The sequence below is a fragment of the Eumetopias jubatus genome, unplaced genomic scaffold (assembly GCF_037043125.1).
Source record: "Eumetopias jubatus isolate StellerSeaLion01/CBP00866 unplaced genomic scaffold, mEumJub1_p1.0 scaffold_17, whole genome shotgun sequence".
Taxonomy (NCBI): domain Eukaryota; kingdom Metazoa; phylum Chordata; class Mammalia; order Carnivora; family Otariidae; genus Eumetopias; species Eumetopias jubatus.
The window spans coordinates 55,749,489-55,765,216 of record NW_028274823.1 but is presented as its reverse complement, the minus strand read 5'-3'; the positions used below and the strand labels follow the sequence as shown (position 1 = coordinate 55,765,216).

The window sequence follows — 15,728 nt, the reverse complement described above, 5'->3', positions numbered from 1 at the left end:
GGGCGTAAGGGCTTCAAAATAAAAATTCTGGGGGAACATAATCCAGTCCATAAGAAACATGATCTCACTTAACCATTGCCCTGTTTTACAAATGAAGAGCTAGGCTCTAAGAGAGTAAATAACTCAATAAATGTCACATAGCCAGTAAGTGGTGGAAACAAAATTTTAACTCGGGTCTCATTATGAGAGCACCAAAGGTTATATTCTTTCTTCTATTCACATCTCCTCAAAGAATTACAAATCTAATTGGAAAGACAAAGTATTGATTCATGAAACTTTAAATATGGGGGTTATTGATAAGGAGGCACTTATTCACTAGACTTGTACCATCACATGGAAAGAATGGATTCAGGATTAATACACATTTATAGAATATGTATTACATGTTAGGCTGGGCTCTTTCACAAAAGAGTCTACTGATTCCCTTACATGAGGAATTGCTGAATGGCAAACAGGAATAGTCTTGGTAGTCTTGGACCACAGCCTATAGATGATCCTAAGCCAATGTCAAAATACAAGAGTGTTTTCTACAGTAAGTATCTTAGATACAACTGTCTCTTAGATCTTTGTTTCCCTGCACTTGAGGGTAGGCTCTGTGCCGGTACCCATGTATGAAATCCCTAATCTACTTTATAATATTCTACCTCATTGACAATCTACCTCATTGGCAATGGTAGGGGGCTTTCTGCTCTATAGCATCTCAGAGTGAAAGACAAAAAAGTCCCATGCTGTCTCTCTCTCTCTCTTTTTTTTAAGGATTTTATTTATTTATTTGACAGAGAGAGAGAGCACAAGCAGGGGCAGAGGGAGAGGCAGAAGCAGGCTCCCCGCTGAGCAGGGAGCCAGACATGGGACTTGCAGGACCCTGGGATCACAACTCAAGCTGAAGGCAGACGCTCAACCGACTGAGCCACCCAGGTGCCCCTCATGCTGTGTCTCTTGAGACTCCCACTGTGTGTCCACGAATGAGAGTCAGGCTAGCACCTGCCCCATGCTCTGGATGACTGCATATTGTTGTTTAAAGTTTGTTAAAAGTACCATTCCCTTTATTCTCCAACTGCATTTTGTGGATCTATACTCTGTGTTAAATTGTAATTATATAATTAATAAGCTAAGTAATTTACATTCCCAGATTATGTTATAAAGTTTCCAAAAAAGACCATTCCAGTTATGCATACTGGGGACCAAGGCATATCTCTAGAATCCCAGTACATCCCAACTCTTACACAAAAGTTATTAGACTCCTGAAAGCAGGAAATAAAACCCTGATGTGAAAGACGTCCTTCCTATACCAGCAGGAAAGAAATGAAGACAGGCGGTTGTGGAAAAGTAACTAAAATATATGGAGAGACTAAAGGAAGATAAGAATTATTCAACCCTGGTGTGTTTGTATAGATTACTCTCTACTTTGACTCCCCTTCTCTGGTGATAATAATGTAAACTTGATAAAGATAAGTTGCCTGTTGTTGTTCAAGTTAGTATAGAAAGTCTAGTAAGCCTAGCCATTTCTTTGGGTTTTCATTTTCCTATGGGGGTTCCCATGTATGTTAAAAATCTATATGCTTTTCTCCTGTTCATCTGTCTTATGTCAATTTCATTCTCAGCCCCAGCCAGAGATTCTAGGAGGGTAAAGTTTTGCTTCCCATGCCATATGTGTGTGTGTGTGTGTACACACCTATGCATATACATACACACACATATACATAGCACTTACCATTTATTATAGGGGCCAAGAACTACCCTCAAGAAGGCTGAATTGTAGAGATTAGTTTTTTTTTTAAAGTAAATTCTTTGGATATCAATTATACCATTTTCAGAAAACAAGTACAAAAGCACATTTCAAAGTTTGATCTGATTTTTAGTATATTATCCATACTTCTTTCCTAGAGTATGAACATTCAATGGTGTTCTTATCAATAATGAGAATTCAGTTGTGACTTTTCAAACTGTCTCAATTGAGTTAAGTGGGTGGAAGAGGTGGGAGTAGCTTATCAGAATCTTGGAGAAAAATGGAAAAGCAGATAAAGAGGTAATGTACATAGTTTAAAAACAAAGCAGTGCTTTTCTCCAGTACTTTAATATGTTTTTTGTCATAGTAATTTAATGTTTTCAAATTTCAAATAATATCAAATATGTTTTTTAAAAAAAGAAGTTGAGAAACACCAATGTAGGGGAATTTTTAAAAACCCGAAGATCAGATTTCATTTTTTCCAGGAAGAAAAGTGCATTAGGAGGCATTTAATGAATGTTTTTAATTGAATATAGACTTAGTAGCCAATTAACCCAAAATACACTTAATTCACTAAATATACACATAGAGAAAGGTAATGCTCTTACAGTATTGTGTCCAGGAAGTTATTGGCATGATGGTCTCTAAGCTGTAAGTGGAAAAGTAAATCTCCAAACACAGTATGACATTTTTGCAACTCTGAGCACGTATATTTTTATTCTGACATTTTTGTGTTTCCAGTTCTTTTTACTTTGTAAACTTTCAAAGAAAGATCTACTTATTATCCCCCCCTCATCTCCACCACCTGGTGCCTTCTACAAAATAAACATAAAATTGGGGATACATGCTCAGATTGGAAACTGCTCTGACCCATGAATTTCTTTTTCCTCAAGCTGAGTATCCAAAGACAACTAAGATTTTCAATTTAGGCTTTTTTGGTTTTCAGTCCCAGAACCACCTTACTCCAAACATCTTCCCAGAACATAGTATTTCTTAATCTGCTGTCGGGTTCAAACCAATCATTTCTCACAGTTGGATATAGATTGAACGAATGTCTACAGTGCAAGCCCTCCCCATCCAGTGGCTGTATGTGCTTATGTGACGGGAAGTGCCCTATTCCCCTGAAGTCCAAGGAATACCTACCTCTAGTTTCAGAACATCATGCTGAAGTTTACGCTGAAATTCAAGGAAGTTTTTGATTGTCAGCTTCCCCTTAAGATCAGCTCCAAAGAAGTAAGTTGTGAGGGCCGAACACAAGCCAGACTTGAGGGTGTTACCAGTAGTAGGACGATCTCTGTGACGCATACCCATACTGGTTTGGGAGCGAATGATGCTCTGAACCTAAAAGAGAAGCAAACTCCCATCCAGAAAAACATTACAAAGTACAAAAGTATAAAAAAGTAAGAATGATAACTGACTAATTGATTATTTATTATTTGCCTACACTGTGCTACAATTTTCTTTTAAATGCTCACAATCCTATTAAGTCTTATGATTGTCCTCATTTTATAGATGAGGAATTTGAGGCACATAGTGTTTAATAACTTGTTTAAGGTCAAGTAGCTAGCAAGTAGCAGAACCAGGATTTTAACACAGACGCCTGACACCTTTATAATTGAGATGGGCTTTTTAAAAATCCCTCTTCAGAAAAGAGCATGCATTTGTTTTTGAGGCTCAAAACCTCTCACAAAACACTAAAATAATCATCCACCTCACAGTAATACATTCCATATCTCAGGAGACTTTTAAAAACTTCATACTTCTAACTACTGACGCTATAGTTATGACAAGAGGCAGGCTAGCTATAGGCCAATACTGACATCTAAGAGAGAGAACACATTTATTAGAATGATAAATTAAAATACAAAGTTGGTATGAAATAATTCCCCAAGAAAAGTTGGGAAATTAGCTTAATCCTTGAGACGTTTTATTTTTATTTCTGTAAAAGATTTATTTATTTGAGAGAGAAAGAGTGAGCGAGCACACATGCAAGTCAGGGGAGAAGCAGAGGGAGAGAGAATCTCAAGCTGACTGCCCCCCGCCCCCCGCCCCTGAGTGCGGAGCCCCACACAGGGCTTGATCTCACGACCCATGAGCTCATGACCTGAGGCAAAACAAAGAATCAGACTCTTAACCAACTGAGCCACCCCAGGCACCCCCTTTGAGAAGTTTTAAATGAGCTTTTTGAGAAACGATAAGTTTTGGAACCAGCAACTATTGGCCTAACTATATAAATGAGCTTTCTGAAGCAAGTCTATGATTGTTATAGTTTTTGTCCTTTACTAGTTCCTGCAGTCTTTTCTACCTCTTTACAAGCTAAAAAGCAACTATTCAGAATAACTAAAATTGGGATATGTAAAGATAAATAATAAAGGTATGCTATATAAATAAACAATCCAGATAGCTTTGTGGGTAATGATTTTTAAATTGCCAAATTAGAAAAGCATAACACTTTAAAAACATAAGAATTGTAACAACAGGTTTACTTTGGTTAAATGTCTCATGTATTTTATTTCTTATCTGTGACCATAAAGAAGATTTAAGTTAAGTCCGTGGCTATATAATGGAAAGACAGGAGACAGGGAGTCTGGAGACGTGAGGTCTGATTCTGTTGTTCTGAGAGAGAATTTATAAAAGCAGAATTTATGCAGGTCACTGAAACTCTTTGGGCCTTACTTGTTTCACTAGAAAAGTCACAGAGTATATTATCTTTGAATCTCTTTGTAACTCTAGGTTAGTATCATACATGGTTTTGATATCATTTCTTCAGGGTTCATGTTTTTTCATGGTAATAAGATTAGTTGACATTTGTTTCTTATGCACACAGAGATTTGAAAGACAGGGATACAATGGATTTTTTAATTCTTTTTTTTTTTTTTAAGATTTTATTTATTTATTTGACAGAGAGAGACACAGAGAGAGAAGGAACACAAGCAGGGGGAGTGGGAGAGGGAGAAGCAGGCTTCCCACAGAGCAGGGAGCCCGATGTGGGGCTCAATCCCAGGACCCTGGGATCACGACCTGAGCCGAAGGCAGACACTTAACGACTGAGCCACCCAGGTGCCCCGGATTTTTTAATTCTTTAGGTTGAAGATTTTTAGATTTTAAATTGAATACAGGATAATCAGAACATTTTTTGTTGTTGTTTTGAAGGTAATACACAATTCATTTTATCTGCTTCATTGTGAGTACTGAAGAATTTCCAATAGCAGTGAACCAGTATCGAGAACCTGCCATGATTTAAATTTTGCCTGTAGCTATAAATATTGCAGCTTATATCCTTCCTATGGTGGAAACTGTGTGTTAGCTTCAAGAGTGTGGTGCTGGGAATGTGTGTGTGTAAGTGACTGGGAAAAAGGGTTTAGGGAAAATTAACTAACTAATGCTATATCGTCTTCATTACTGATTAAATGCATAGTCTAAATACTACCCATTTATATATAAACTACTATTTATAATAAGCACTCTTTAAAAGCTTTTAAAAAAGCACATATCACTAGATTTTGTGTATGTGTGTGTGTGTGTGTGTGTGTGTGTGTGTGTGTGAGAAAATGTTTTCTCAGAATTTCTCAGTTGGGAAATCTTTTTCTTGTTTTTTAAAGATTTTATTTATTTATTTGAAAGAAAGAGAGACAGCACTTGCACGAGTGGGGAGGAGGCAGAGGCTGAGGGAGAAGCAGGGGAGCCTGACACGGGGTTCGACCCTGAGACCCAGGATTACGATTCAGACGCACTTAACCGAGGAGCCACCCAGGCACCCCAATATTTTTAAAAAATATTTTTATTTAGATAATTTGTTAAGGGCATAACATGAGAATCAATCAAAACATCAACTAGTCATGTGAATGCTTACTATATGCTATATGCTGTGGAGGAAGTCAAAAGAAATGTAAAACATGATCCCTGAAATCAAATTTCATTCTTCTTCTGTCTCACAAATGAGTTATTATTTCTCATACTTTCATACTAAAAAAAAAAACATTTCTGTCATGGCATTGGGTGAACAGAGCCCAAACAGTTACAAGGTTTGTTTGTTTTTTTTTTAAACTATCTTTTGCTATGATCTTTTGCTTTGATCTGGAAGGAAATGGGTAAGAGAAAGAATCTGTGTGAAAGAAAGGTCAGAGAAAACTCACACAGAGTATTAACAATAGATTAATAATGCCTTTTAGTAATGTGTTTATGCATGATCAAAGTGATTTTAGAAAAAGATGAATCAAACAGTAATATTAGCTATTAGGTTGCTTCATGCAACATTAACTTTGAAATATGTGAGGTCCTCTTTCTTGCTTCTGTTTAAGTTTTTTTATAAGCTTGATGAATACACTGTCAAGAAAATATCTGTTTACCCGGGAAGTAAGCGCAAAGTTTGAATGTTTGGAAGCCTAGAGCACTTTCTTTTTTTTTTTTTCAAGATTTTATTTATTTATTTGACAGAGAGAGAGAGAGAGACACAGGGAGAGAGGGAACACAAGCAGGGGGAGTGGGAGAGGGAGAAGCAGGCTCCCCGCTGAGCAAGGAGCCCGACGCAGGGCTCAATCCCAGGACCCCGGGATCATGACCTGAGCTGAAGGCAGATGCTTAACGACTGAGCCACCCAGGCGCCCCAGCCTAGAGCACTTTCAACTTAATAAATTCTTATATTTCCCAAGAATAAAGAGAGCCATTTGCACATGAACTACCTTATAATTATTTTTTTGCTTTTGGTCTAGAAGAGTTTTTACATCAAGCTTCCTTGTGATCAATATTAGAAGTTATATCAGTTTAAGGTGGCCAGGTATCAAGGGATCACATCAGATGAAATAGCACTCCTTTCTCTAACAAGTGAATGGAACGGTGAAGTGACTGCCCCAGGTCATTTTGCATGTCAGCATCAAAGACAGAAATAAGACCCATCTGCTCTATTCACTTGAGAGGGAGAGAATGCAGGTGCAAGCAGCGGGGGAGGGGCAGAGGGACAGCAGGCTCTCGCTGAGCAGGGAGACCGATGCGGGGCTCAATCCCAGGACTCCAAGATCATAACCTGAGCTGAAGTCAGATGCTTAACCAGCTGAGCCACCCAGGTGCCCCCAGGACCCATCTGCTCTAAATTCAAATCTAGAGTTTAGTATCTGTACTGGGAGTATGGCTATTTGGTTTCTCAGAGGTGAAGGAAGTCCCCAGTCTGCATCAGAAGGGTTGGTGCTCTCAGTTTCTCTGGCTTGAAAAACCATAAGGACAGAATTTGGAGCAACTACAACCACTGGAAAGTGAGGGGGAAACCCTGAAAAGAAGAAAGCCGAAGAGGGGGAGCCCCACATTCCATATATAAACTCTAGCCAAATCCAGTCGAGCTAATTGCCTGCTAAAATAAAACGCTAATACTCTTCAGATGAATATAACAAGATCTAAAGTCAATAACATGTCATTTATAATATCTAGACAAAAATCCAAAATTACTTAACATATGAAGAAATGGGAAAACTTGGGTCATCATCAAGAGAAAAAGGCAATTAATGGAGATCAATCCCAAGATGACCTAGATATTGGAAATTAATAGACAAGAATTTTAAAACAGTTAAATAATAATGTTCAAGAGTATAATATATACTTGTGAATAAGGAAAAGACAGGGTATTTCAGATGAGAAAGAAAACTATATAAAAAATGAAACGGATGTTCAAGAACTGAAAAATGCAGTATCTGAAATAAAAATTTACTAGATTAGCTTAATAGCAGAACTGACCAAAGAAAAAGTCAGTGAATATGAAGATAAATCAACAAAAACTACACAGCTTGAACAGCAGAGAGGAAAAGAGATTGAAAAAAAATAATAGAGCTTTAGAGATTTGTGATGCAGTATCACATATGGTCTTAACATTTGTGTTACTGGAGTGTCAGAGAGAGGTAAGAGAGAATGGAGCCAAAAAAAAAAAAATGTTAAAGACATGGGGCGCCTGGGTGGTTCAGTTGTTAAGCGTCTGCCTTCGGCTCAGGTCATGATCCCAGGGTCCTGGGATTGAGCCCCGCATTGCGCTCCCTGCTCAGCGGGAAACTTGCTTCTCCCTCTCCCACTCCCCCTGCTTGTGTTCCATCTCTCCCTGTCTCTCTCTCTCTCTGTCAAAAAATAAAGAAAATCTTAAGGAAAAAAAAATGTTAAGACATAATGGTCAGGAGGTGCCTGGGTGGCTCAGTCATTAAGTGTCTGCCTTCGGCTCAGGTCATGATCTCAGGGTCCTGGGATCAGGCCCTGCATCAGGCTCCCTGCTCAGTGGGAAGCCTGCTTCTCTCTCTCCCACGACCCCCTGCTTGTGTTCCCTCTCTCGCTGTGTCTCTATCAAATAAATAAAAAATCTTAAAAAAAAAAAAAAGACATGACGGCCAGAAACTTCTCAAATTTGATAAAAATCATAAATTTATATATACAAATAGCTCATCAAATACCAAGACGAATACATACAAAGAAAACCACACTGTGGCATATTGTAATCAAATTTCTAGAAACCAATTATAAAGAGAAAATCTGGAAAGCAGAGAGAGAAAATAACATATAAATAGGGCAAAAGTGATTTAAACAGCCAGACTTTTAATCAGAAGGAATCAGAAGGGGATGCCTGGGTGGCTCAGTTGGTTAAGCGTCTGCCTTTGGCTCAGGTCATGACCTCAGGGTCCTGGGATTGAGTCCCACATCGGGCTCTTTGCTTAGCATGGAGTTTGTTGCTCCCTCTGCCTGTTGCTCCCCCTGCTTGTGTTCTCTCTTTCTCTCACTCTCATATAAATAAATAAATAAATACAATAAAATTTTTAAAAAAGGAATCAAAAGTAGTGAAACTGAAAATTTTACATCTACGTCTAGAAATCGAATCTAGAAATTCCTTACCAAAATAATAATATAAATTAGTTCATCACTAACAAATGTGCACTACAAGAAATGCTAAAGAAAGTTTTTATGGGCCACCTGGGTGGTACAGTCAGTTAAGCATTGGGCTCTTGATTTCGGCTCAGGTTGTGATCTCAGGGTCATGAGATCAAGCCCTGCATCAGGCTCCATGCTCAGCATGAGTCTGCTTAAGACCCTCTCTCCCTTACTCTCTGTCCCTCTCCCCCCCCCAAATAAATAAATAAACCTAAAAAAAGTTTTACCAATTGAATGGAAATAATACCATATGGAAACTAGGATCTTCAGGAAGAAATGAAGGGCATCAGAAATGGTAAATATGCGAGTAAATAAATTATTTTTTCTCTTATTTTCTTTAAAAAACATATGACTGTTAAAGCAAAAATTATTACGGGGTTTATAATGTATATAGATATAATACACAGAACAACTATAGCATAAAGGATGGAGAAGAGGTAAATAAAACCTTATGGTTGCAAAGTTTCTACATTTTTTTTAAAGATTTTATTTATTTCTTTATTTGACAGAGCACAAGCAGGGGGAGTGGGAGAGGGAGAAGCAGGCTCCCCAGTGAGCAGGGATCCCATGACCCTGGGATCATGACCTGAGCCGAAGGCAGACGCTTAACCATCTGAGCCACCCAGGTGCCCGCAAAGTTTCTACATTTTTAAAAAAGATTTATTTATTTATTTGAGAGAACATGAGTGGGAAGGGCAAAGGGAGAGGGAGAGAGAATCATAAGCTGATTCCATGCTGGGTGCAGAGCCCAACGTGGAGCCTGATCTCACAACCCTGAGATCACAATCTGAGCTGAAACCAAGAGTTAGATGCTTAACTGACTGTACCATCCAGGAGCCCCAGCAAAGTTTCTACATTTCATGTGAATATTAATTCTAAGTAGATTCTGTATATTTAAGAATGTATTTTATACTCCCTAGAGCAACCACTACAAAAATAATGCAAAAAGGTACAGCAAAAATTCCAGACAAATTAAACCAGAATTCTTTAAAGAATATTTAATCTCAAAAAAGGCAGTAACATAGAAGGGAGGAACAAAAATCAGAAAAAAACAAACAGAAAACAAATAGCAAAAATGTAGGTCTAATTCCAATTAAATTATGTATAAATTACACATGTTATTGATAAATTATATACATACATTATACATTATTGAAAAATTATGTATGTAACTAATAATTATGTTAAATGTCAATGGACTAAATACTGCAATTAAAAGGCAAAGACTGTCAGAATGGATAAAAAAACAAGACCCAACTAATGCTGTCTATAAAAGATGCACTTTAAATACAAAGACACAGATATATGTAAAGTAAATGGATGGGAAAAAAAAAAGACATACCATGCAAATAGTAAGCATAGCCGGAATTGCTATGTTAAAATGACATAAAATAGATTTTATGATAGAGTATTACCAAAGATAAAGAGTGACATTTCATAATTATAACAGGATTGATTCATAAGGAAGATAACAATCAGAAATGTGCAGTAAACTTCAAAATACATAAAGCTAAAATCAAAAGAATTAAAGAGAAACAAACAATTGCATAATTATGGTTGGAGATTTTAACAACTCCATCTCAACAACTGGTAGAATGACTAGGTCACAAAAATGAGTAAGGACAAAGACTATCTGAACAACACTATCAACCAACTTGACAGAATTGACATTTATAAAACACTACTCAATAACCACAGAATACACATTCTTTAATAAGACACAATGATGCTTACCAAGATAGATCAGATGCAGTTCCATAAAACCAGACTCAGTACATTTAAAAGGATTAAATCATGCAGAGTATGTTTTCTGAGCACAGTGTAATTACATTAGATATCAGGAGCAGTAAAATAACCAAAAAAACAAAGCCTCAAAACGTGGAAAATAAACAACACACTTTTAAGCAATTCATGGGTCAAACAGGAAATCACATGTGAAGCAGAAAGCATTTCAAACTTAATGATAATGGAAATACAACATATCAAATTTTAGAGGATGCTTCTATAGCAGTACTAAGAGGAAATGTAGTATTAAATGCTTATAAGCATTTATAAGCTTTATAATAAGCATTAAATGCTTATAAGAAGAAAATTCTCAAAACAATGACCAACGATGCTATCTTAAGAGACTGATAAAAGAGCAAAAGAAACCTAAAATGAGAAGGAAAGAAATGAGGGTAGAAATCAATTAACTAGAAAACACACAAAATATATTAAAAAAACCTAGACCCTGAACAGCCAAAGAGATCTTGAGAAAGAAGAACTAAAGGCATTACACTCCCTGATTTCAAATATAGTCTTATACTACAAGACTATAGTAATTAAAACAATATGGTATTGGTATAAAAATAGACACACTGATCAATGGACTTGAATAAAGAACCAAGAAATAAACCCACTACATATATGGTCAATTAGTTTATGACAAAAGAGCCAAGAATATACAATGGAGAATGACCAGTCTCGTCAATAAATGATGCTGAGAAAACTGACAGCCACACAGAATGAAAGAATGAAACTGGACCACTATCTCAGACCCTACACAAATTAATTCAATGTGGATTAAAGACTTGAATCTAAGACCTGAAACCATAAAATTCCTGGAAGAAAGCTCCCTGACATTGGTCTTGGTGATGACTTTTTGGATTTGACACAAAAGCAAATGCAACAAATGCAAATACAAACCAGTGGGATGACAAACTAAAATGCCTCTGAATGGCAAAGGAAATTATCCACAAAATTAAAAAGGAACCCACTGAATCAGAGAAAATATTTGCAAATTATATATCTCATAAAGGGTTCATATCCAAAATATTAAAGAATTCCTACAACTCAATAACAAAACCCAATCTTATTTAAAAATGGGCAGAGGTGGGTGCCTGGGTGGCTCAGTTGGTTAAGTGACTGCCTTTGGCTCAGGTCATGATCCTGGAGTTCCAGGATCGAGCCCCACATCTGGCTCCCTGCTCAGCAGGGAGTCTGATTCTCCCTCTGACCCTCCCCCCTCTCGTGTTCTTTCATTCTCTCTCTCAAATAAATAAATAAAATCTTAAAAAAAAATAAAAATGGGCAGAGGATCTGAATATACATTTTTCCAAAGAAGACATAAAGATGGCCAGTAGGTACATGAAAAGTGCTCAATATCATTCATCATCAGGAAAATGGAAATCAAAACTATGAGTTAACACCTCACACCTATTAGAACGGCTGTTATCAAAAGGACAAAAAATAACAAGTGTTGGCTAGGATGTGGAGGAAAGGGAACCTTGTGCACCATTTTTGGGAACGTAAATTGATGCAGCCGCTATGGAAAACAGTATGGAGTTTCCCCTGAAAATTAAATTAAAAATAGAACTACCATATGATCCAGCAATTTCATTTCTGGGTAGTTATAAGAAGGAAAGAAAACCACTATCTCAAAGAGATACCTGTACCCATCCATGTTCATTGCAACGTTATTTACAATAGCCAAGATATGGGAACAATGTCAGTGTCCACCAATGGATGGATGGATAAAGAAAATGTGGTGTATATATATATATATATATATATATAACGGAGTATTATTCAGCCATAAAAAAGAAGACAATTCTGCCATTTGTGATTAACATGGACGGACCTTGAGGGCATTATGCTACATGAAATAAATCAGACAAAGACAGACAAGTATGATTTCACTTATATATATAATCTTAAAAAAAGTGGCCAAACTCATAGATACAGAGAAGAGACTGTTGGTTGACAGAGGCAGGGGTCCCCATGGGTGAAGGTGGTCTAAAGGTATAAACTTCCAGTTATAAGATAAATAAGTCCTGGGGATTAATGTACAGCCTGGTGATTATAATTCACTGTTTTGTATTGTAAATTTGAAAGTTAAGAGAATAGATCTTAAAAATTCTCATCACAAGAAAAAAAAATTTATAACGGGGCGCCTGGGTGGCTCAGTTGGTTAAGCGTCTGCCTCTGGCTCAGGTCATGATCCCAGGGTCCTGGGATTTAGCCCTACATCAGGCTCCCTGCTCCGTGGGAAGCCTGCTTCTCCCTCTCCCTCTGCCCCTGCTCGTGTTCCATCTTTCACTCTCTCTGTCAAATAAATAAATAAAATCTTAAAAAAAAAAAAAGAAAAAAATTGTGGTAATCACTTTGTAATATATACACAGATCAAATCATTGTTTTATATCTAAAACTAATACAATGTTATATCAATAATATCTCAATAAAAATAGAATTAAATAGTTTTATATAAAATAAAATCCAGGGATGGGTTGAATATGTGATGGGGATTAAAGTTGCACTTGTGATGAACACGGGGTGATGTACGGAAGTTTTGAATCACTATACTGTACACCTGAAACTAATATCGCCATTGTATGTTAACTAACTGGAATTAAAATAAAAACTCAAAAAAAAAAAAGAAAAAGGGGGGTGTGAGGGGGTAAATTCAGTGTTTCTCGACTAAAGTCCAAATGAAAATAAAATTAGCCCTATCCCCTCTCCAAATAAAATAAAATTTTAAAAATGCCAAGGTAAGTTCTATGTATAATCATTTGAGGCCACCTAGCAATACCAGTAAAGTGCAGGATTATGGAAAAGTGCAGGTGTTCAATGGACACAGTGAGCAGATTTGAATAAATGTCTCCAGGTATTTAAAAATATTTGTCTCTGTGAATTTATTTAAAGGTGTACTGTACCTCATACTTTCTCCCATTTCCTTTTTGCTACATTCCTTATTTTAAATACAAAATGCTTTCTCCTACATATCCATATATATATTTTTTGTTTTGTTTTGAAACCATTCTGACAATCATAATCATTGTATCTAAAGAGGTATCATGGCCCACCAATGAGAGAAGTTTTATGGAACTGTAGTCTCTTTCTAGGATTCATCAGAAACGTATACATCTATGGCTTGGACCTGCTACAGTCAAAGGCATGACATCATTTTTCCTTCTCTTACAGAAATTCTTTCAGAATATCCTTATATTCTGGAACTACCTGGCACAAAGGAGCTGTTTAATAAGCATTGACTAAACACAGGATTGAATAGCCAAATTTTTCCTCTCAGCATCAGTCTAATTCATGTTGGGGAATCAGAAGAACTTTGATCTTCATCATATGCTCAAATAACTCCTTACATTTAGAGTGAAAACAAACAAACAAAACCCACTTGTTAAAAGTGAGGATGATTTTTTTAAATGACACATTAGGTACTTCAAAAACTGGATAGCATCTGAGTACGCTGACCAAGACCAAAATAACTCCAAAGTACATGAAAATGTATTAAATATTAATGTACTTAAAGGAACTTTCCAGGACAACTTGCCTGTTCAAATTCCTCCATGTCTACTTCTCCATCTCCATTCAAGTCAAACATCTTGAAGGCAATTTCAAAATTTCTCTGAGGAGCTGCAAGTAGAAAGGAAGGAAAGGATAGGAGGGAAGGAAGGAGAAGAGGGAGGGGGGAGAAAGAAAGGTATTTAGAAGGCATTGACTAAAAATAAAAAATCATTCCTTTAAGAAAAACAGATGGTTAAACACAAAGTATTATCAAGGCACAGAATGCCACCATATTTATCTAGATTAATTTGTAGTGATACTCCTTAAAACCAAAAGAGAAACTTGACTATGGCCATTAAGATAGCACTTGTCTCTTGAGTTTCAACACTAATCTCCTAAATACTTCAGCTTTGCTTTATTAGAAACGATCCTCTTAACTGTATCATACTAATGTTGCTCTGTTACTTAAATATAGCATTATTTATCTGGGCATGAAAGTCGGCTTGGGGTGAGACATACTGCTGCAAAGTAAGAGGCTGAAACTCTAAGTCTTTGTCTTGCATTTTTAAAACCAGCTAGATTTGGGGGCACCTGGATGGCTCAGTCGACTGAGCGCCCAGCTCTTGGTTTCAGCTCAGATTGTGATTTCTGGGTTGTGAGATTGGCCAGCATCGGATTCCAGGCTCAGCTGGGAGTCTGCTTCTCTCCCTCTTCCTCTGCCCCTTCCCTCACTCACCCGCACACACACACCCACACACACACATGCACACATGCACGCACGTGTGTACACTCCCTCCTTCTAAAATAAATACAAAAATCTTTAAAAAAAATAAAACTAGCTAGATTCTACTTTGGTCTTTCTAGTCTCTCCATTTTAAGTGCACTCAGGAGTCCAGCAGATGTCATTCAGCCATCAGGTTATTATCTATACAGGCAGAAAAGCATACTGGTAGCTACTCAGCCTATTTCAACCATGTCAGCTGGGTATACAAATTACTGAGCAAAGTATATGTAAATGCTAAAATAAAGCTGAGTTTAAAAATAAAGTGAAAAATGCAAAGCTTGAGAAGATGGATGTATATATTTTCTTTTCCTTAACTGAATGGTAAAAACTCTTCAAGACGTTTTAGAGGTCCTAGATCAATCAGTATAATATAAATATGATTAATATACTTGTACATTAGAATAAAATGTAATGTCCCTTCTTCCTTACCATGCTAAATGTTCTGGTAAACAAAATTGTTTACTTCCTTCCTTTCGTACTTCAAATTTATACAGATGTGGAGAATAAAGCAAAATAAAATATCCTATATATGCTAATACTATTGAATTAAATTTTCAGTTAGCGTAACTTTTATTAAAAAATTTAAAGATTATATGTAGACAAAAAAAAGTAAAAAGGGCTTAGTGCATTATCCACAGTTACAGAGAATTCATATTCCCATCTTGCTTATGAATTTGTCAATAGTAACATCTTGTAGGGTTAGATTCCATTTTCAGCTAGCTAGCCAGCTAGGCTGGTGAGCTCCTGGTTTTTAGTTGCCTGGGTGAATCATACGCTTGTCAGCTTCCAACTGCCTGCCTCACTTGATAATGGCTTCCAACGGGCTTGTGCTTTTTTAGGTCACAAGTACAATTGTTGCAAAGGATACAAGTGAGGGGAATTAGATTTTTGTATACTTACTGTGACTTCTTAAATTTTTCCTACTTGTCTGGGTGCTTTTACTGAAGAGTTATTATGCCAAGCATTGAGCTCAATAATTTAAAGTTTCATAATTATCCGATTTTATATGCTCAACCCTGAAAGTTTTTATTTATTTTTTAAAGA

The 15,728-nt window shown here is 36.7% G+C and overlaps 1 protein-coding gene across 7 annotated transcripts in view; it reads right to left on the bottom strand.

Moving 5' to 3' along the window:
- MICU1 (mitochondrial calcium uptake 1) overlaps positions 1-15,728 on the bottom strand; it is a 239,994-nt gene that overhangs the window by 74,816 nt on the left and 149,450 nt on the right. For all 7 annotated transcript variants that reach the window (XM_028109624.2, XM_028109623.2, XM_028109625.2 and 4 more), the window contains 2 exons: positions 13,947-14,029; positions 2,873-3,070 (listed from right to left, as the gene is read on the bottom strand). In XM_028109624.2, coding sequence (XP_027965425.1) covers positions 2,873-3,070; positions 13,947-14,029 — 281 coding nt within the window. The remainder of the gene's footprint in view (positions 1-2,872; positions 3,071-13,946; positions 14,030-15,728) is intronic.